General features: G+C 45.1%; 2 protein-coding genes across 2 annotated transcripts in view; one reads left to right on the forward strand and one right to left on the reverse strand.

Moving 5' to 3' along the window:
- LOC309712231 (CD5 antigen-like) overlaps positions 1 to 21537 on the forward strand; it is a 229228-nt gene that overhangs the window by 142148 nt on the left and 65543 nt on the right. The window lies entirely within an intron of this gene.
- LOC309712228 (uncharacterized protein) lies at positions 15007 to 17632 on the reverse strand. Its single transcript, XM_082542884.1, has 2 exons — positions 15599 to 17632; positions 15007 to 15518 (listed from the first exon to the last, which is right to left on the reverse strand). The coding sequence occupies exon 1, from the start codon at positions 17610 to 17612 to the stop codon at positions 15666 to 15668; it is 1947 nt and encodes a 648-aa protein (XP_082399010.1). The 5' UTR covers positions 17613 to 17632; the 3' UTR covers positions 15007 to 15518; positions 15599 to 15665.

Here is a 21537-nt window from a genome sequence, read left to right on the forward strand (position 1 = left end):
CACATCATTTTATCAACAACACCAAAAACTAAATTACGCTGGCAGCAAATGTAGCAGCAACTATTTCTACAAATGTAAAATCTTAGATGACATTTTCCAAATGTTTGCTGAAGGTGGGATTAAAAGCAGTTCTAAGAGGAAAAAAGTCACCACATTTTATATTCCATAATTTCTCTTCCCTGTTGAAGATAAAAGCCCAGATGGAGCTGTAAATTACCAGTGTTCATGAAAAAATCCAGAAATTTTAACTCATGTTATCTGATAACATCTTTATTTCTCTACTGCAGGACAAATGTACGAGAATGTTAAGATAGTGTTGTCATGATCCTGGGTCCTTTTGACCCAGCGTTTTGTGTTTTCTCTTCGCGATTTTGGTTCTGTTCTCTAATTGGTGTTTACCCTGTTCCCCCCCGTGTGTTCCTGTTTTATTGTGAAGGTCTGCGTCTTATGTGAGTGTTTTCAGTTTGCCTCCCTGGTCTCGTCATGTTAATCACTCCCAGCTGTGTCTCCCACCTGTGTTATTTCCCTTCCACCCTTCTGTGTTGATTCTCTGGTCATTCTCCCTGCATGTCACGTTCGTATTCCGGTTAGTGTTTTATTTAGTTTTCCCAGTTTAGAGTTTTCACCGTTCGGTTCCTCGCCACCCTGTCTGTTGTACCTTTTGGTTGCAAATAAACTCACCCTCCACTTCAGCAGCCTGCAGTTTGGATCCATTATTATTCACACGGCTTGCCCCGGCAAACAAGTGTGTTCTGATAATAGGGTTAAAACTGAAAATGGATGAAGGGCTGAAGTGCAAACTTTTCTTTATGACTCAGAAGAAGAAGATGAGAGAAGCTATGTTTTATTATTTAAACAGCTATAACAATAAAAAACACAACCTGTATTAAAATAACAAATATAGTTAAAGTGAAATTAGTAATAATTAATAAGAAAAAAGGAACCAAATTACATGCAGTTACTGTGGTATGAAGCAAGCATGATTATCTATGCTTATGACAGCAGAACTGAAACAAAAACCATAAAAACCTGCTAAAAGAAGCCGTTTCGGGTCATATAAATAGCACAGATAAATTATTAAATGACTTTTCAAAAATAGTGAAGCTCATAGAGAAGGTTAGACAGCATTCACCAGTTCCTCGTCCTTCCATCTTGACCTCTAATCGCTGATGAAAGGAAAAGGCGCTGCCTGAATTTATCCTGCTTCGTCCTGCAGATTTTGCTTCCTCTTAAAATTTATGATGCCTCATTAGCCTCTTCACACACTGTTAGAGCACTTTATCTGCATTCACACACTCTGACAGTTCAGTACTCTCCAGCCAATGCTTCAGCATGCATACTCGAGGAGGCAAGGATCAAATAACTAACTTTCCCATTAGTTGATGACCCACTCCACCTCCTGAGCCACAGACACCCGAAAACTCACTGCTGTTTATTCTGCACCACCTTCTGTGTTCAACAAAACTGGTGTGAGGCAGTAAATCACAGCAGACTGATGAGCAGGAGGCACAGAGGAGAAAAGAGCTAAAGGAGGAGAAAACTGAGATTAAAGAAGAACATCAGGGTTCACCTCAATTCAGCCGATAACAGTGTGTAATAAAAGAGGAGTTAATACAACAGCTGATCAAACAAAATGACTTCATTTGAAGGTGACTTCAGTTAAATATGATCTGTTTACAGCCACTGCTCTGCTTCATGATCTCAAACATAATACGAGTATAACGATCCACATCCTTTTAATAAAATCATTTTAATACAAATAAGACAAGAATTCAAAGAAACTATACTCATTGCATCTCACACACAGGAAAGACTAAGTGTGATGATTCAGTTAATTGCACATATTTATGAAGTCCTCCTTGTGTTCTTTTTTTTTGTCATCTTTCGAAAATCACTGAAAAAAACGTCTGCAACAAACATAGCTGTGGATGCTGATTACATCTCTTAGTAACCAAAACATCTGTCGTGATGGAAGAAGACGATTAGGATCTGATCTGGGGCTGACAAACAGGAAGGACACAGGAATCAAAAAGAAGGACAGGCAGTGAAGATAGAACCAGGAAGGATCATGGACCTCACAGGGCCCTAAAAACAGCAGAGTCACAGACCCGACTTAGACAAGAAGACTCACAGGACTCCAACTGAAATGGGAAACCTGTGAAAGAAAGCTCATGACAGGCCCACCCTGCATCACAAAACCCAGATCATGCTCCAGAACCTCACTGTACCTCCCCTGAACCAGCAGCAGAAGACCCAGAGCTAATTATCACCCATCCTTCAGACATCACCGAGGAAACCAACGAGAGGAGCTGGAGGTTAGATCACACAGGAATATTAAAAAGCTGAAGAATAAGAAATATATGAAGCTGAAAGTCTGTATGCATAAAAGTTTAAACTTATAATGAAGTGACTGTAAATCGATTGTTTCCATAATCTCATGATTAAATTAGGATTTAGTTCAAGAGTAAACTTATGATGAAGAATCAACACAAAAGGTTTTGCTGACAGCACGTTTAAAGAGATGTTGATATTTGGTATCTTCAAGGTTCAAGGTTCAAGGTTCTTTATTTGTCACATGCATAGTTATACAAGTATAACACACAGTGAAATGTAGCCTGACACGCTCCTCGACATGTGCAAAAATGAGGGGAGGCTGTAGAGGAAGAACATTATATATATATATATATATATATATTGTTAATGATCTCACTGAGGGGGTTCAGGCCTATGCAGAACAGCAGTGGGGACAGAGCATCTCCTTGGTAGATCCCGCACTTGATGGTGACTTGTGCTATGGGCTTGGAGTTGGCCTCTAGTGTTGTACGCCACATCCCCATTGAGTTCCTGATGAAGGCTCTTAGGGTCCCATTGATCTTGTACAATTCTAGGCATTCCAGTATCCAGCTGTGGGGCATTGAGTCATAGGCCTTCTTGTAATCAATCCAGGCAGTGCACAGGTTGGTCAGTCTGGTCTTGCAGTCTCGGCTGATTGTTCTGTCTACCAGCAGCTGGTGTTTTGCGCCTCTGGTATTCTTGCCAATTCCTTTCTGTGTCCCGCTCATGTATTGACCCATGTGCCTGTTCATCTTAGCCGATATGATGCCTGACAGGAGCTTCCATGTAGTACTGAGGCAGGTTATTGGTCGGTAGTTGGAGGGGACCGGTCCCTTCTTGGGGTCCTTGGGGATCAGGACCGTCCGGCCTTCAGTTAGCCATTCCGGGTGTATCTCGTTAACTATCAGCTGGTTCATTTGTGCTGCCAGACGCTCGTGGAGTGCAGTTAGCTTCTTCAGCCAGTAGGCGTGAACCATGTCGGGCCCTGGTGCTGTCCAACTCTTCATACTGGAGACCCTTTCTTGGATATCTGCCACTGTGATGGTTACTGGACCCTGTTCAGGGAGGTCGCTGTGGTCTGCCCTCAGATCCTCTAGCCACTGAGCATTGCCGTTATGGGTTGCATCCTTCTCCCATATGCTCTTCCAGTATTGCTCCGTCTCCAGCCTTGGTGGTGCTGTTCTCTTATTGTTCCCTTGCCACTGAGAGTACACCTTTGCTGGTTCTGTGGAGAACAGCTGGTTTATTCTCCTGCCTTCTATCTCTCTGGTGTACCTCCTCAAGCGGCTGGCCAAGGCTGTGAGTCTTTGCTTGGCAGTTTCCAAGGCCTCAGGTATGGACAGCTTGCTGTATTTCTTAGGCACCTTATTCGTCGCACCTTTCTGCAACTCCGTTAGTTGGCTAACCTCTCTCCGTGCTACTTTGATCTTGCCCTCTAGCCTCCTTCTCCATGGAGGGTACTGCCCCTTGTGGCTGTTCAACTTGTAGCCAAGCATCTCACTGATCACTGCTGCCGTATTGTAGATCAGCTTGTTAGTGTCGGTAATCGTGGTGGTAGGTATTGCCCGTAGTGCTGCATTAACATCATCTAGCAGACCTTCTGAGGGTACTTCACGTAATCTTGGTAACCGGCTACGGGGGATCCAGGTTTCAAGCTTGGCCATGATCCTATTTTTCAGGTCAGTTCCTCTCGCACTCAACGATCCTTCTCCTATCACACTTGGGGCTATGTACCCAATCTCGGGTGGGGGTGATGATATCTCCCCCCTGACCTGGCGTCCTGACTCCTCCTTGCCGTAGCATTTGTGTTGTACCTCGTCAATCTCTAGCTGTGAGAGTAGTCCCTTCTTTCGAATGTTGGAACACTGAGCTACTAGTTGTTTCGCCGTCATTGTGGATGTTGGGTATCGAAGAATCCATAGGTCCCTCATCCTATTCATGTAGCCCCTTCCGCCGGGGTTACTTGCGTAGTAGCATTCCAACAACGCCCTGTTTTCGTCCCTTGCCCACCGATGCCTCCTTGTTCCAGTAGCCCACTTTTCGTCAGGGTGCCCTGGTTCCTCAACACCTGACGCGGACCTTGTTGATCCGGGCGACGTCCGAGCCGGCATGCCTTCATATTTATCTGTCTCGCTCATGTCTGCGGTAGGCTTGCTTAGCATAGGGGGTCTAGCCTTAGGACCCTTACTGGATACAGACGCCCCAGGCAGGAATCGAACTTGCGATCCTCTGTTCCAAAGGCGTGTAGTCTAACCACTACGCTATCCAGCTGCTATACAGCAATGACATTGGTGTAGTCGGATGGTAACAAAGAGAGGGAAGGTAGTCAGAACTGAGGGGATTGAACTACCAGAAGGCAACATTGCAGACATAGAGGACAGTTACAAGTACTTGGGGATCCCGCAGGCGAATGGGAACCATGAAGAGGCCGCTAGAAAAGCTGCAACCACCAAGTACCTGCAGAGGGTCAGGCAAGTCCTGAGGAGTCAGCTGAATGGTAAGAACAAGATCCGGGCCATCAACACGTACGCCCTGCCCGTGATCAGGTACCCTGCTGGGGTAATAGGCTGGCCAAAGGAGGAGATAGAAGCCACTGACATAAAGACAAGAAAGCTCCTTACCATGCATGGAGGGTTTCACCCCAAGTCCAGCACCCTGAGGCTGTACGCTAAGCGGAAGGAAGGGGGCCGGGGACTGGTGAGTGTCAGCACCACAGTCCAGGATGAGACAAGGAACATCCAAGAATACATTGGGAAGATGGCCCCAACTGACCGAGTGCTCAGTGAATACCTCAGGCAGCAGAAACCCAAGAAAGAGGAGGGAGACGAGGAACCAGCATGGAAGGACAGGCCCCTGCACGGTATGTACCACCGGCAGATAGAGGAGGTGGCTGATATCCAGAAATCCTACCAGTGGCTGGACAAAGCTGGACTGAAAGACAGCACAGAGGCACTAATCATGGCAGCACAAGAACAAGCTCTGAGCACAAGATCCATAGAGGCTGGGGTCTATCACACCAGGCAAGACCCCAGGTGCAGGCTGTGTAAAGATGCCCCAGAGACAATCCAGCACATAACAGCAGGGTGCAAGATGCTAGCAGGCAAGGCATACATGGAACGCCATAACCAAGTGGCCGGCATAGTGTACAGGAACATCTGTGCCGAGTATAACCTGGAAGTCCCGAGGTCAAAATGGGAGATGCCCCCAAGGGTGGTGGAGAATGACCGAGCTAAGATCCTGTGGGACTTCCAGATACAGACGGACAAAATGGTGGTGGCTAACCAACCGGACATAGTGGTGGTAGACAAACAGAAGAAGACGGCTGTAGTGATCGATGTAGCGGTTCCGAATGACAGCAATATCAGGAAGAAGGAACACGAGAAGCTGGAGAAATACCAAGGGCTCAGAGAAGAGCTCGAGAGGATGTGGAGGGTGAAGGTAACGGTGGTCCCCGTGGTAATCGGAGCACTAGGTGCGGTGACTCCCAAGATAGGCGAGTGGCTCCAGCAGATCCCGGGAACAACATCGGAGATCTCTGTCCAGAAGAGCGCAGTCCTGGGAACAGCTAAGATACTGCGCAGGACCCTCAAGCTCCCAGGCCTCTGGTAGAGGACCCGAGCTTGAAGGATAAACCGCCCGCAGGGGCGTGCTGGGTGTTTTTTTTTTATATATATATATATATATATAGTATATACATTGGGTGAATGTTCAGTAGTAGTAGCAAGCAGGTGAATTCTGTACATTAATATGAATAGACATCTGACTATTTTACAGAATAGACAATATAAACATATTTAAAATTAAAGGAATTGAAATGTACATTGTGCCTTGGTTTAGTGTCTGGAAGAGTCCTGACTCAGTCAATTATAGATGATGTAAGAGGGCGGGTGTGTGTGTTTAGGGCACGGATGGCTTGGGGATAGAAGCTCCTCTTGAGTCTCTCTGTCCTTGCCCGGAAGATGCGGAACCTTCTACCAGATTGCAGAAGTTGGAACAGTTTGTCTGTCTGTGGAAAATGAAAATGAAGAAATGAAAGACGTGTGGAAAGTACCAAGTGGATCAAACACACTGATGGCTGGAAAGGAAAAGGAAGTTCTTAAAATAAAATCAATCTTTCATCACGAGTCAGCAAGACTTTAATTTAAATGTGTGGAAAACTTAAAGATGAGAACTGTTTGTATCTGTGACGGTAAAACTTATAATCTGAGGAAGTCTCAAGTTTCATTTGTACTGAAACTGTTCTCTGATTGTAAATGTGGGTTCAGTAGAAACCAGTCTTTGTTTTTACAAATGAGAAGTTCATCTGGGTTTGAGACAAGCTCCTCGGAGGTCGTCTTCTGCTCCTTCAGGTGCACAAAGACTGAAGTTACAGTAAACCAGCTCAGTGTTCTCAGGTGTGCTCGGCTTCTGCCCCCTGCAGGCCTGGAGAGACATGACAGCACAGATCAGACTGATTGGATTGGTTCGTTCTCATTTTTGTGATTTTCTGAGAAGATCTGTGACCCAGAGTAAAACTCTTATGCAAATTAGTGAAAGACACTGACAATGACAAGTGTGGAGATACTAATGAACCCCAGCTGAACTGTTCTGTTCAAATCTGTGGCCCAGAGTTGCTGCTGGACACCAGCAGAAAGCTGTGAATCTGAAGGAGGAGAAGCTTCAGGCTGCTGGAGACAGCCTGCTGCTAGACTACCTGGTGTGTGTGTCACAGTGGTGGTATACAGTATATATATGAAATCTACTCAATAGCCACTTCAGCAACTCAATGCATTTAGTCATGTAAACAAGATGACCTGTTGAAGTTCAAACTGAACATCAGAATGTGGAAGAAAGGTGATTAAAAATGTTTTCATTTTATAAGACAACATGCAAAAGATGAAGTTTCTAAATACTTTCTGAAGCTTTTGAGCTCCATCTTTGTAGGTCTGTCTTTGAAAGTGTTACAGTGCATCACTAAGAAACACCCCACAAAACAATCAAAGCTAAAACATAAAACTTGTTATAAAAAAAACCCAAACAGGCTTTAATCTGTAGGGCAGCTGTTCCCCTCCACCCCATCACCCCTCCTCAGATCACCTGTCGTTCATCAGCTCTCTACATAAGGACCAGCACAGCCATCTAGACTCTGCCAGATTATTAGCTCTCTCCGTGTGGTAAACAGGCTAGTTTGGTTTTGCTCTTTTCCCTTTCTCTTGCAACTAAGGCTTTTTTACAGTTATTTTCTGGATAACATCACTGTGGCGAAGGTGTGGTCTTGGGCCTGCTGCAGAAGAGCAGGTGTGCTAAACTGGATTGATGAATGGCAACTGTTTTTATGTCATGCAGTGAGACGGAGAGGGTAGTGTGAGAGTTGCAGAGGGGTCCTGGGCAGAACCCCGAAACTGCAGTAATCACTACTGTCAGTAAAATTGCTGCTAAACGACAAAGCTGAAATGTCAATCCTTCGGTCCTGTGTCACAATCACCAAACTCCCTCCCTGGATTCCTGCCCAACTTGTCCCTTCCTCATCTTGCCTGGTCCCTTCCTGCCTACCTCTGTTCCCATAACAATCTCTCATTCCTGTTAATTGAAGTCCAGTGTTTAGTTCGGCTAAACTTTGTCACCATGATTTTGTTTGTTTAAGGACTAAGAGCTTGTCTAAGTTCATTCATGTGCCAAATCTCTAAGAGAATATTCCACATCTCATTGGCTTGTCTGGGTCCAGCACTCGAGTTCTACATTAGTTATTGTTTAAACACGACATGGATGGAGGATGGAGGAGGTCTCAGTGCACCGTTTGTAAGCAGATTCTCATGTTGCTCAGCAAAGGTTGGTAAGTTTTTCATAATTTTAACTGCAGCTTATTAAAGTCAGGAATAAGGATCCTTTTCACTGTACTGTGGTGCAGAGGCGGAGGCAGACATTTGATACATCCATGGCTTAGCTTTAAAGGGTAGTATGCAGAGGTGTGGACTCGAGTCACATGACTTGGACTCGAGTCACATGACTTGGACTCGAGTCAGACTCGAGTCATTAATTTTATGACTTTAGACTTGACTTGAAAAAATGTTCTAAGACTTGTGACTTAGTCTGCTCCAAGCATTCCCACAAAGGTCAGTCTGCTGTTGTAGTTAATACGTCATTTTCATAACATAATTGGTGATATAGGTTACAAGCAAGTCTGGCGCTGAACAGAAATTGTCGCGCTATGCTCCTTTGTTTATTGTGCATAAATAGTGAATTGTCCTGACACAATATTGCGTTTCGCTTCTGTTATTATGGTACATTGACAAAAACATATACTTTTATTCACAGGATAAAACAGTTGTTTTGTATCACTAATTGTCCAGTACGATTACAGCATACAGTATTATTGTCACTGCTACATTTCTGTGATGGGTACCAGAAATTATTTCCACTACTAATTAATTACCATTGAGCTCAAAGGTCCTATTAATAAACGGTTAAGGAATGTGTATTTATGACGACGATTTGTGAGACTGGTAAACTTATGATATGTACGATGGTCTTTCGTTCTACACGGTGCGTTTCAAGGTCCTGCACCCATCCGTCGGTAAACTGTACCTGGGCTTGTTGCAGTGACCTGAAGTTACTAAACTTCATGAGTGTATGCACTCACTCCAAGAACCGTATGATTATAAATATGCACATAAATATGCTACGATGAGATAGCTGACTTCATCTAACTAGCAAATGTTGTCCAGGCTACGTTGGTGATGCAGTTTTTTTTAATATGTATGATATTTTTGTCATGCGATTTTAAAGCCGGTCCTACAACCGCATCCAAGAACAACATGCAGCTTATCTCAGAACTGTTGGTGAAAATTATTCTTGGAGCTAGGTTTAATTGAGCTGCATTTTAAAGAGGTGCAATTTCACAATTTGTGTATATTTTCTAAGTTCACTATTTTGTCATGTGTTGAGAAAAACACAGATTTAAAAATTACATGGTCTAATATTTACATTTAGCATAACTGCAACATGCTTTTTTCGTTTTTTTTAAAGACTCAAAAGGACTTGAAATTCAAAGTTTCAGACTTGTGACTTGACTCGGACTTTTACACCAGTGACTTGAGACTCGACTCTGACTTGCCTGACATTACTTGAGACTTGACTTGTGACTTGAGGATAAAGACTTGAGACTTACTTGAGACTTGCAAAACAATGACTTGGTCCCACCTCTGGTAGTATGCATGTGGGATTTGGGGGGGGGGGGGGGGGGGTTAGAAATGGCTGAAAGATTAATAGGCTCTGTTTTGAGTTTTGTTCAAAAGAGAATGACTTCATATAGGGAAAAATATATATGACATATGCAGGACACCTTAAACTAGTTTTTTAATTAAGCAGCAAGGCAGAACAAAGTCGGGCCTGTATCAAGACACAGGGACTGAACCCCAATTCAACCAGACCCAGAACTGATCCAGAATTAGAAACAGGACTACAACAGTTAAAAATCAGGACTACTGAGGATTTAACCAAGAATCAGAACTAGATGATAGTAGCACTAAAAATCATCATAGACCTGCACTACACTTATTGTTTAATTCTACCAAAGTACAATATTTAGATTCAGAAAAGCTTATATAATTATTTAGCCTTGTTGTGCAAACAAGCCTGCAAAACTTAAATGTAGAATTTGAAAAATAACAAACCTAAAAAGAAACACTAGGTACGAGATACATGAGTACCTATGATACGGTGATACTTTTGGTAAACAACCATTTGACAAACATGTGTGTCTCACCTCCTCTTGTTCATCTCTGTTCTGTCGTCATTCTCCATCTCTCTCTCTGTTCCTCTCTCTTCTTCTCTGTTCCTCTCTCGCCCTCTCTGCTCCTCTCTCGCCCTCTTTGTGCTGACAATCAAGCCAAACACCAACATCATCAAATATACAGTTGAAACCAGATATTTACTCTTCAGATAAAAACAGAAACACTTTTTTAATTGTAACATCAAATCAGACTAAATGTTTATTTTTTTAGATAAATATAAAAAACATATTTGTTAACTTTAAGAGTAAAGAGAGAAACTGTCTGTGTTTCTTAATCATAAATGGCACCAAATTGTATTCAAAAGTGAGCCACACTTATGGAGCTCCACAATTCTTTTCCTGGTGTTTTGGTTGATATCTCTTGATGTTCCCATGTCACAGAAACAGGCTCTGTGTTTTGCCTTATATGCATCCACAGCTGTGCCACCAGTTTACTCACATGGACTCTACTAACCTATCAGAAGCTTCTTCAGCTCAGAATGGAATCGTCTGGAGTTTCTTATTAATTAACAATAAACTTAGTGTATATGTACTCCTAAATTTGATGAAAGTGATAAAAAATAGAAGCTCTGTCTCTCTTTATTCTGACATTTAACTAATTCAAAAGATATTTCAATATTTATTTAACCAAAACAAAACAAGTTTACTCTAAATTGATGTTGTACAGTAAAAAAATGTTCTTGTGTTTTCCATAAAGTGTGTGTAAATATCTGGTTTAAACTGTGAATATACTGCTGTGTGTTGAAATTCCTCTTGTTTTACATAGAAATATACTGAACAACATACAAAGCACAATATATAAAATACTACCAGAGTTTTTTCTTTGAAAGAAGCCCCTTATGTTCATTCTTGTATATCAGTGCATTACTGAAACCGATTTATTTAGCCGTGGAGGGTACACAGCAAATCCAGCATGTCCAAATTAACACTGTCAGATTTCAACACTATTAAAGTGTCTATATGGGTTCACATCAGAGAGTGTTAATTTAACTCTTTTTGGAGAGTTGGTAAGTTAACTCCGGTTTAGTGTTAAACACCAAATCTGTCTGGAGTTGATAATTTAACACTTACTAATGCTAACTAGGTGTTAAGAGTTTATATATTTTTATTCTGCAACCTAGACATCCACATTACTCACACTCTCACATAACACATACATATAGGGCCTTGGGGGTGGGCACGTTTTACAGCATCCAGAGAATGGTCGGTGTACTCCAACCCACCTCTGGCGCTGGTGCCCTACCCTCAATTTTAAATGCATTTAGACACTAAGGGTTTTCGGGAAGAGCCGTGCTGCTCTCTGAGAGGAAGCTAGTACCATGCTCTCCTGAGTTTTAAATGCACTTTAGAACAGCACACAGCAACACTACATATGAGCGGGCATAGGGAGGTTTGAGGTCTTCACCCACCCCGGTTCTGTTAGCCGTCAGGACTGGGGGGCTGGGAGGAGGTGCTGGCCGTCAGACTGGGGTCTGGGATGCGGGGCCTCCCTGCTACTGCAGATAAGGAGGTGGTCCCCGCTTGCCTCCACCCCAGAGAGAAGGGTTACATCTCCTGGGTCTAGGTGCGGCTTGCCCCTCTGAGGGCCGGGGATACCTGGACCTGGGATATAGAGTAGGCTTGGGGAGTGCGACTGTCTGTGCAGAGTCTATTTGTGTCTGTCTACACGTTGGGTGAGTGCCGAGTATTTGGTTGTGCATATGGGGTGGGAATGCACGTCTGTGTCCGCGTGTGCCTGTTCGTCTGTGTCTATATGTCAGGTTGGGTCTTAGACTCAACCTCTCTGGGTACATCTCAGGCCCTCTAAAGTACGGAGGCCTATCTCCCCTCACCACACTCCCTGCCGGTAGCTGATGCCCTCAGACGTTGGTGTCTTGGTGGTCCTTGTCGTCTGGGGCTGGGCGCTCATGTATGTACCAGCTCACTCCTGGTGGCCGATTGGCGGGGCCGGGCGCCTGTGGACCGGCTGGGCTCCTTCCGGGGGGTGGGATGCCCTCAGGCCTCTGGCCTCAGGGCCTGAAGCTCGGTCCTCTCTGGCACAGCTGGCTGCCGGCAGAGCCCGCGGGCACACCACTGCAACCCCCTCTGGCCTCTGCTCCTTAGCTGTGGGGTGACCTCTCCTTTGGGGCTCTACTCAGCTCTTCCCAGTAGGGTGGCACGGTCCCCCCCCTTTGGTGGTCCTCCTCGGGTCCTTGTACTCTGGGGCCTCTGGATATCTGGGGCCTGGATCTCCTCCATACCTGCTTCATACCCTGGAGGACGGGGCTGTGGCTCCCCACACTCCCTAGCAGATCGTTACATGGAGAAACCTTTGGAATACAAGCATGCTGATCCACACAGGTGTGCACACAGGTGTACACACGGGTGTTCACAGACGCGGACTACAGCTTTCTTGGCTGCTACCTCAAAGCACATTGTGCGCTGTCTATCTTGCGTGCTGCACAATATCGTTTATTATTTAGTATCTACTGTTATCTACTGCTAGCTAGTTTATTGTGATGGTGCTGTTTTTTTTTTTTATTATGTTGCTCTTTGTTGTTTGCTTTCTCTTCTGTTTTTTTTCTCCATACAGGTGATCCAGGTGTTTTTTTCTTCCCCCCCTCTCACCGTCTCTTCTCCCCTTTGGTTTTCTTTCTCTCCCTCTTTTTCTTTCATTCTTTCTCCCTGTCCTATCCCCCAGTCATGTCTGTCCCATTTGTAGCAACTGAAAATAAAATAAATTCATAATTATAATAAAGGTCAATCAAATGGACCAATATGGCAAGGCCATGATGATCCACTTGGTAAAATAAATCCGTTTGGCATCTTTCTTGGCCTTAAGACAACAATTCTGATGGCTAAAGATCCAAACGGGACACACACACACACATAAAAAAGAGTTTATATATTAACTCTCAAAGAGTATTTTAGTTTAACTACGTAAGAGTTATCTTCTAATTAATTCTAAAAAGCGGGAATTTTCCTGTTCTGAACTTCTAGAAATTTCTTTTGGAAATAAACATTTACTAAAAAGACGCAATGGTTTTTGAAAAACATTTATTCTGAACTGTGCACCACAATTTCAAAACATTTTCTGAAAGATGTAACAGTATACATGTTCTCACTTTCATTAGAATTTTGTTTATCAAAAGGTCTGACATGGTAAATGCAAATAACAGCATTCTCATCACTTATTTCTTTAATACAATATGCATGTCCTTCATTCATCCCTTTGTGGAACTTCAACGCACTTCTGCTCTCCCCCATATTCCATCTTCACAAGCATGTGAAAGGAATGGCAAGTAATGGCTCAAAGGAATCCTCTTTGAGCCATTACTTGTGTAAAGTATTTTCCCAAAAGACAAGGACACAGGCAACAGGTAATACTGAACTAAATGTAAAACCTCAACCTTTTTCATTTTTACCTAAACCGTGTGCACAAAACTCTGGAGGGATCTATGCTAACGTAGAACCCAGTCAGGACGTCTGCTACTGCTGTTTGCTCGTTTTTTTCATGGGCGATCGTTTTCAGGCTTCAAGTAGCACCATTATACCAACATTTCACATTCTAGACATTGTTTTAGGTGTATTTGACCAAAAATTTGACTGAAAATTCACATGCAAGCTTTTTTTCAAGGCTGTGGTATTTGCCCGCAAACAATACCTTTCAGCTAGCTAAAACAGAATATTATGCTATCAGCGAGCAACATGGCTAATGCCTTTCACACAGCTTTGTCTCAACTCCAAAGAGCCACAGAAGTAAAAGCTCATAATAATAATTGAAACAATCTTTCAAAAAATGACTTACCAAGCATGGCAAACAACTCAAATATGTAGAGCAAAATGTTCTGAAACGGCTTCACTTCAGCTTCGATTGGAGCCTATGGTGCTGGGGGCGGAGTCTGTGAATTTACTCTGTTGGTGTCATAGCCCCTCTAGGAGTTCAGAGTTAAGAGGTCAAGAGTTAATGTTTCCATTGTAACACCTCCAGATTTGACAGAGAAACACTCATTTTTAACACTCGATTTTAACTACTATCATTTTACACCTCAGAGTTACATTAAAAGAATGTGACTCTGCTTAGAGTAAAATTAACTCTACTTTTGCAAGAAGACTATTAACACCAAAACATTTAACACTTTTGAATTTGCTGTGTACCATCTGTCTCTCCATTTACTCTCCACCTTCCCAGCCCATTACTAATCAACCTCTCCCTTTGCTCACAGTGCACCTGAGAGTTGTTCTAGCAAGCTCCTTCCTATGTTTTCTTTCTCTTGTGTTAACTAAACAAAGAGTCTTGAAAAAACCTTACCATTGCTCCCTGTACCTGTACCTGCATTTGGGTCTACATCTATGTACTGGCCTCCAGGCCCCCTAAGAAATGTAGAGTGTATGATCTTTTTTCTTCCTCATCAAACACTCGTGTCCTGTGGAAGAAGAGATCTCAGTCATCAGGGCAGAAATGTTTATGAAAGGTAATCACTCAGAAATACTTTGCACTGAATCCAGCAAATGTGCCTATTTTAGCTTGAATCAGTCAGTTAATAACAGCCCTGTAACAATGAGCCACTGGTATTGAGTAAATTATGTAGAAAAGATCATTTTCTTTCTTGTGAGAGCGTTGCAGCCATGTATGCATTCTCTATGATAAAGCCGGGCAAAGGTCATCAGATTAATGAGAAGGGCAGAAGGAGAAGTGCTCTGTTATTAGTGGTGAAAAGTTCAGAGTTTAAAGTGAAGAGAGAATTTGTGAATGACAGGAAGTGTGTAAAAGTGATCTGATTATTTCAAAGCAGCTCTTGTTTTGTCTGATAATGCAAAAACTTTTAAAGTGCAGAGTAACATCAGCTGAGTCTCTCCCAATGTCACGGTATGGCATGGCACACCGTGGAAGGAGTGGGGAAGGAGGACCCAGGCGCGGTGCTCTATGTACAAACAGTGTTTATTTACAGAGTGGAACAAAAACAACAATAAATCCCCGTGTTCTCCCAGACTCCCGTGTCGTGTCTCTGCGTGAATAGTTCGTGTCTCTGTGCTCTCCGCTCCCGTGTCAGCACCCCCCGGTGCTCGCTGCTCTTCGTGCCTTCCACGCTCCTCGTGGAGTCTCAAGGAAATGATCCCGCGTCGGTGGGAGCTCCAAGACTCTCCTAAGTAGCTCCCCCGACGAGCCCTGATCAGCGGCAGGTGTGTGGCTTCGGGTGTGGCCAGTCCTTCCGCAGGGCCACACCCCTCAGGCCTGCAGGTGGCTGAGCTCCATCCTCCAAGCATCCCCGCAGACATAAACACACACACTCACATCTACAATCATGGAGGAGAGCAGCAGCAATACCAAAATACATATAATAATAATAATAATAATATAATACATAACTGCTCAGGGATCCTGGGTCGCCCAGTCCCAGGACCCTGACAGTACCCCCCCTCTAAGGGTCGGCTCCCGACGACCCCAAAACCAAAAAAAACCAAAAAAAACAGCACAACCAACCCAGGGCGGGCGGCTGGGGGAACCAGGACGGAGGGCCAGAACCAAAACAAGCAAAAACAACAAAACAACAAACCGACCCAGTCCACAGTCTCAGAGTCAGACCGCGCATCCCGCAGCGGTGCAAAAAGAAAACGAAAAGACGCCACAAACAGTCACAGGCGGCCCATCAACACAACAAGAGAGTTCAGGGGGCCTACCTCGAGCCCAACGGCGGCGACGTAGCAGCTCCGGCGGACGGCCCCGGGTCCGGCGGCAGCAGCAAAACAGTTCAGGGGGCCTGCCACGGGTCCGGTGGCGGCGGCGCTGCTCCTCCGGCGGCCTGCCATGGGTCCGGTGGCGGTGGAACGGTTCCGGTGGCCAGCCACGGGTCCGGTGGCGGCGGCGCTGCCCCTCCGGCGGCCTGCCACGGGTCCGATGGCAATGTCGTTGCTCCGGTGAGCAACAGCGAGGCGTGGCAACAGGTCCATGACGCGCCGATCGCTGACGTGGACGCACCGGACGTGGACGGCGAGGAGGCCGCGCTAGACGTGGAGGTCCCTCCGGTCCGCTGACCTCCTCGGCCGGCAGCGAGAGCTCCTCCTCGGCCGGCAGCGAGAGCTCCTCCTCGGCCGGCAGCGAGAGCTCCTCCTCGGCCGGCAGCGAGAGCTCCTCCTCCGGCTCGCTGAGCTCCTCAGCTGGCAGAGCGGGCTCCTCCGGCTCGCTGAGCTCCTGCTCGGGCATGCTGAGCTCCACAGCTGGCGATGCGGGCTCCTCCGGCTCACTGAGCTCCTGCTCGGGCATGCCGAGCTCCTCCGGCTCGCTGAGCTCCTCAGCTGGCGGTGCGGGCTCCTCCGGCTCGCTGAGCTCCTGCTCGGGCATGCTGAGCTCCTCCGGCTCGCTGAGCGCCTCAGCTGACGGTGCGGGCTCCTCCGGCTCGCTGAGCTCCTGCTCGGGCATGCTGAGCTCCTCCGGCTCGCTGAGCGCCTCAGCTGACGGTGCGGGCTCCTCCGGCTCGCTGAGCTCCTCAGCTGGCGGTGCGGGCTCCTCCGGCTCGCTGAGCTCCTGCTCGGGCATGCTGAGCTCCTCCGGCTCGCTGAGCGCCTCAGCTGACGGTGCGGGCTCCTCCGGCTCGCTGAGCTCCTGCTCGGGCATGCTGAGCTCCTGCTGCAGCTGGACGAAGTCTGAGGTTTCCCGAGCTTGCACTACCCCCCGGGCTTTACGCAGGGTGCAAAGGCAGGCGGAAACTCCCTTGAGCTGGCCGAGGTAGGGGTTTCCCTCCAGGATCGCCTCGATGGCGTTTAACCCCACCACTCCTGCCCTTGCGTTGGTGGTGTGAGTTACCCAGTCCATCAGGCGTTGGACGCGGGTGAGGTCGCTCTCTCCGGACAAGGCCGCTGGAGTGGGCAGTGGAATGGAGGCTGCTGCTGGTGGAGAAGATGGCTGAGCGTGTGATGTGGATGGTGAACAGGATGAAACGGTAAGCGGTGAGGTAGATGTCGCGGGGGATGATTCAGCAGGTGACGGCTGGATCACTAGCCGGGCGATAGGCTGAGGTACAGCGACCAGCTGGGCCGCGGGCTGCGCTTTGGCTACCGGCTGGGCAGCTGACCGTATAAACATAGCCCCAGAGTAAACAGTTGAGGTGAGTGACGATGAATTGTCCATATGACTCACCACAGCCGGCTGTTGAGATGTCTGTGGATTTAGCTGCGGTGAGGAACGCTGGCGGCGCGAACGTCGTTTCCGTGTCGGCGTCGGGGCCGGCGTCTCAGGCAGTGAATCCACCAGCTGTCCGAGCTGGTGGGCAGCCTGAGGAGGAGAGTGGAGGTGGAGGGTGGAAAGTAGGAAGTCCAGGACCACCGCATTAAGGGAGTCCACCAGCCAGGGGAATTTAAAAAGCATCTCCTGCAGCCGCCTCTCCACGGTGCGACGCAAACCTTCCGCTGGCTTCTCCCACCACACCTCACATAGGTGGTACACTTCGTCCATAACTTCCCTCCTGAGCCTCTCCTCGGAGACCGCTGGGTCCATTAGAGGCGGGATCATTCTGTCACGGTATGGCATGGCACACCGTGGAAGGAGTGGGGAAGGAGGACCCAGGCGCGGTGCTCTATGTACAAACAGTGTTTATTTACAGAGTGGAACAAAAACAACAATAAATCCCCGTGTTCTCCCAGACTCCCGTGTCGTGTCTCTGCGTTAATAGTTCGTGTCTCTGTGCTCTCCGCTCCCGTGTCAGCACCCCCCGGTGCTCGCTGCTCTTCGTGCCTTCCACGCTCCTCGTGGAGTCTCAAGGAAATGATCCCGCGTCGGTGGGAGCTCCAAGACTCTCCTAAGTAGCTCCCCCGACGAGCCCTGATCAGCGGCAGGTGTGTGGCTTCGGGTGTGGCCAGTCCTTCCGCAGGGCCACACCTCTCAGGCCTGCAGGTGGCTGAGCTCCATCCTCCAAGCATCCCCGCAGACATAAACACACACTCACATCTACAATCATGGAGGAGAGCAGCAGCAATACCAAAATACATATAATAATAATAATAATAATATAATACATAACCCTGACACCCAAAGATGGTAAAGAAAAAAAGATTAATGTAACTGTAATCCCTATAGACATGGTTACTAGTATTTTCTTGTTTTTTACCTTGTATTATTATTTCCGACACCCCTTGAACACACTTTGATTTTCCGTAGTTCAGTGAATGCAACAAAAGCACGTTGCTGCATTAAGCTAGGCAAAATGGAGCAAGACACCCAAGAGCAATTAACAAGCTACACAGTGAGTCTTTCGGTATAAAATAAGTGTTATAAAGTATTTTTTACAGTCTCTAACTTAAAGTTATGTACTTTTCAGAGGCCTTTATGTGTTTTACTCTCGACCAAAACCAGGCAGAGCGTGTGTTTGTTTCTTGGGAACTCCGGTGAGTTACTAAAAATGATAAGTTAGCAGGAAAATCTATGCTAATTTTACATGTGGTAACAACTGCAACAGTGAAAATTCTGTATAGGGCTTTGGAGCGTGATGTCACGGGGGTGGGCGTGGAAAGGATTTTGGCCCGATCCGCCATTTTGGGGGTCTAAGTAAGGAGCGAAAGCATAGCCATGGTTCGTACTTGCTGTGTGGTCGGCTGCAATGTTCGATCTTACGACCGGCACGTTTGGATTGTCTTTTTATGCTTTCCCAACCTGGAAGCAACATGAAGGAGCTCATGTATCGGATATTACCAAACGAAGGCGTCTAGCCTGGATAGCAGCCGTGAGACGAGCTGATATCAAGTTCTGTTACATCTCCAGATATCAGTTGGTGTGCTCAAGACATTTTCATTCCGGTAAGTTCTAAATATGGTCACATCACACTTTATAGCTGAATAATATTATCGTTGGTGGTCTCGGAAGTTATAGAAATTGTGATCAAACATCAAATGGAGTGACTTTGCAGACATATGTGCTATGTAAAGAGTCGCAGGAGGAGACAGGGAGGACACAAATTGGCGTTAATAATTTGCCCGATTATCAATGTGTTAATTTGCATCTACTTTACAATTATGGGCACATAATATGATAACGATATTTTAGCAGTTTACTGATAAATGTATAACATTAATTATGGTGGGGGGTGGAAAATGGCTAGTTCACTCGATGCACTCCAGCTGACTTACTTTGACGACGTACTCAAGAGTTTGGCGGCTTGAAAATAGCCAAATCTTGCACCCAGCCATTTTTAAATTGGATGTGCGCCTCCAGTGACTTGTAATTACGAAACTGGTTCGCAGTGTAAGCGCTTACTCCACAAACAAGATAGGTGAAGATATCGGGGTAGGACAGTGGCGGTAAGTCGTCTGGGTCTTTACTCCACTGCCGTATGTCGTATGGGTCCAGATTTGCGATGCACTCTATTTTTTTTCAAATACTGCTGCTTCGCCTCTGGACGCAATCGGTCTCTATACCGTCCGTTTTCTTTTGAGCTGCTTTTAAACATGTTTCTTGTCGTCGTCGCCGTTCCAACAGTGAGTTTGTTTGGATCGTAGACCCCGAAAATGGAGCTGCGCTCCCACAATGCATTGCGGCATGACGTCAACTCCAAAGCCCTATTGTCTAAAAAAAAAAACAAGCTAAAGCCAGTCGGAGTACTTGAATTGTGTGTGAAATGGAGTGTCGTATTTTATTTTATTGTCTATTTGATTGGGCATCTTCACAAATGCGCAAAACTAATGCAGGATGCACTTTCCTTTTAGCCATAAATGTTGTCCAGTGTTTTTTTCTGCACTTTGTCATTTCAGTTATGGGTTGATTCATGTAAATACGTTATGTAAAACTACTTACGTTACAAACATTTCATGATGTGATTACATATGCCTTAAAAAGGGGTATATAAATACAATTGATTGTAATGCTGTAAAGCAATACAAATGGAATTCATAGAGACAGAACAATGTTAAAACAACAGTGTACTTGATTTTGAAAACTCTATAAGATCTCGTTTTATTTAGAAAAACTGTTAAGAACTGTTTTGTTTATTGCTCTGTACTGTATGTGCAGACTGGTTTTTTGTGATCCTGGATCTGAAGTGGTTCTGGATATGGATGGCGAGCCAGACCCTGTGAAAACTCTTGGCGAATCCAAAAGCAGTGTGGCCAGCTGTTCTGGATGCAGGAGTAGAGCTACAGTCTGAATTACTTCGAATCGCAGGATTTCAAATAAGCAAGAGCAAAAACTGCTTACTTGATACAGATTGTTTCTCTGGGAAACTGTTGAAGTCCCAATATCCTGCTCATCAGGAGTCAGGTCAAAAGAGACTACTCATTTTATTTTATTTTGTTGTTATTTTCGAAAGAGTGCTCTTTTCTGTTGATCTTCTGTTAATTTTCTGTGCTGTATACATTGGGTTATTGCACCATTGTAACATTGTAATAAATCTGCCGGCTGTTCAACACTCAATTCTCTCAAATTTATTTTACTCCTCTCGAATCTAGTTTATAAGTTTAACCCTACTATACTAAGCAGGTGTTACATAACTAAAACATGATTTCAACAGCACTGCTCAAGAAAGGAACATTTTACACTGACAGCCTAATAAGTACCAGGGAGACTTTCATTTTCCTTCTGTCAATAAAGACAATGTCGATTTGCCTTTATCGCCGTCTGTTTCTGTGTGTCCTCATGAACTGCTTTTTGGTTTCTTTTTGCAAGTTTGATGATTCAAGTTCACCAGTTTGTATTTTTTACCCTTTTGGAGATTTGGATTTTACATTCACTTTTTATTGGTTTTTATTTTATTCAGTTTTGTTTTGTTTTTTTAAACCATTTGTGTTGCATGTTTGACACTTAATAACTGTGTGTGCTTGTGTTGTATGTTCATGTATTTCCTCCCTAGCGTTGGTCCTAAAACCAGGATTGATCCCACGTCACTGCGTTGTTAGTCAGTTTTCCTCATGGCTGAAGCCTTGGACAGATTCTGCCATCGTGTGTCACTTTGCAGCAGACAGCTGGTGGATTGGACTTTTGGGCATGGTAATCACACACCTAAATTTAAGACAAATTGAATTTGGGACTTGCATACTTCAAGTCAAATTTGTGCTGCAACATCAGTTCTCGTCTCTTTCTGTGTTTACGTTGCTTCAGGCTGGTTTCAGATGTTTGATAATCACATGGTTGGTGCTTTGAACCTGGGTGCCTCCAACACTTCAGCAAAGTCTACCACCTTGGAGACATGAGTGTAACCCAGTTAAAAAAAAAAAGAATAAAATGTGTATAAATATGCAGTTCACAATAATCACAGCTAAATAACACATGCTTAAAAAAAGTTCAAATATATTCTCTGTTGCATGATAACAAATTAACTTCATGGTTAAACTGTTAAAAATGTTAAAGGATGTATTTATTTATCATTATATTAGGTAATGTTTTTAATTTAATTTGTTACAAAACATTTTACTTTGATAGAGCTGGTTTGTTTTTGTTTCCCCCCCAATTAAATTGAACCAGACACAGG

Source organism: Aulonocara stuartgranti, assembly GCF_965226115.1.
Source record: "Aulonocara stuartgranti genome assembly, chromosome: 7".
Lineage (NCBI taxonomy): Eukaryota > Metazoa > Chordata > Actinopteri > Cichliformes > Cichlidae > Aulonocara > Aulonocara stuartgranti.

What these genes read in the sequence shown, in the direction of transcription:
- LOC309712228 (XM_082542884.1), bottom strand. Translation starts at nt 17,612, where the DNA reads ATGCCATACCGTGACAGAATGATCCCGCCTCTAATGGACCCAGCGGTC.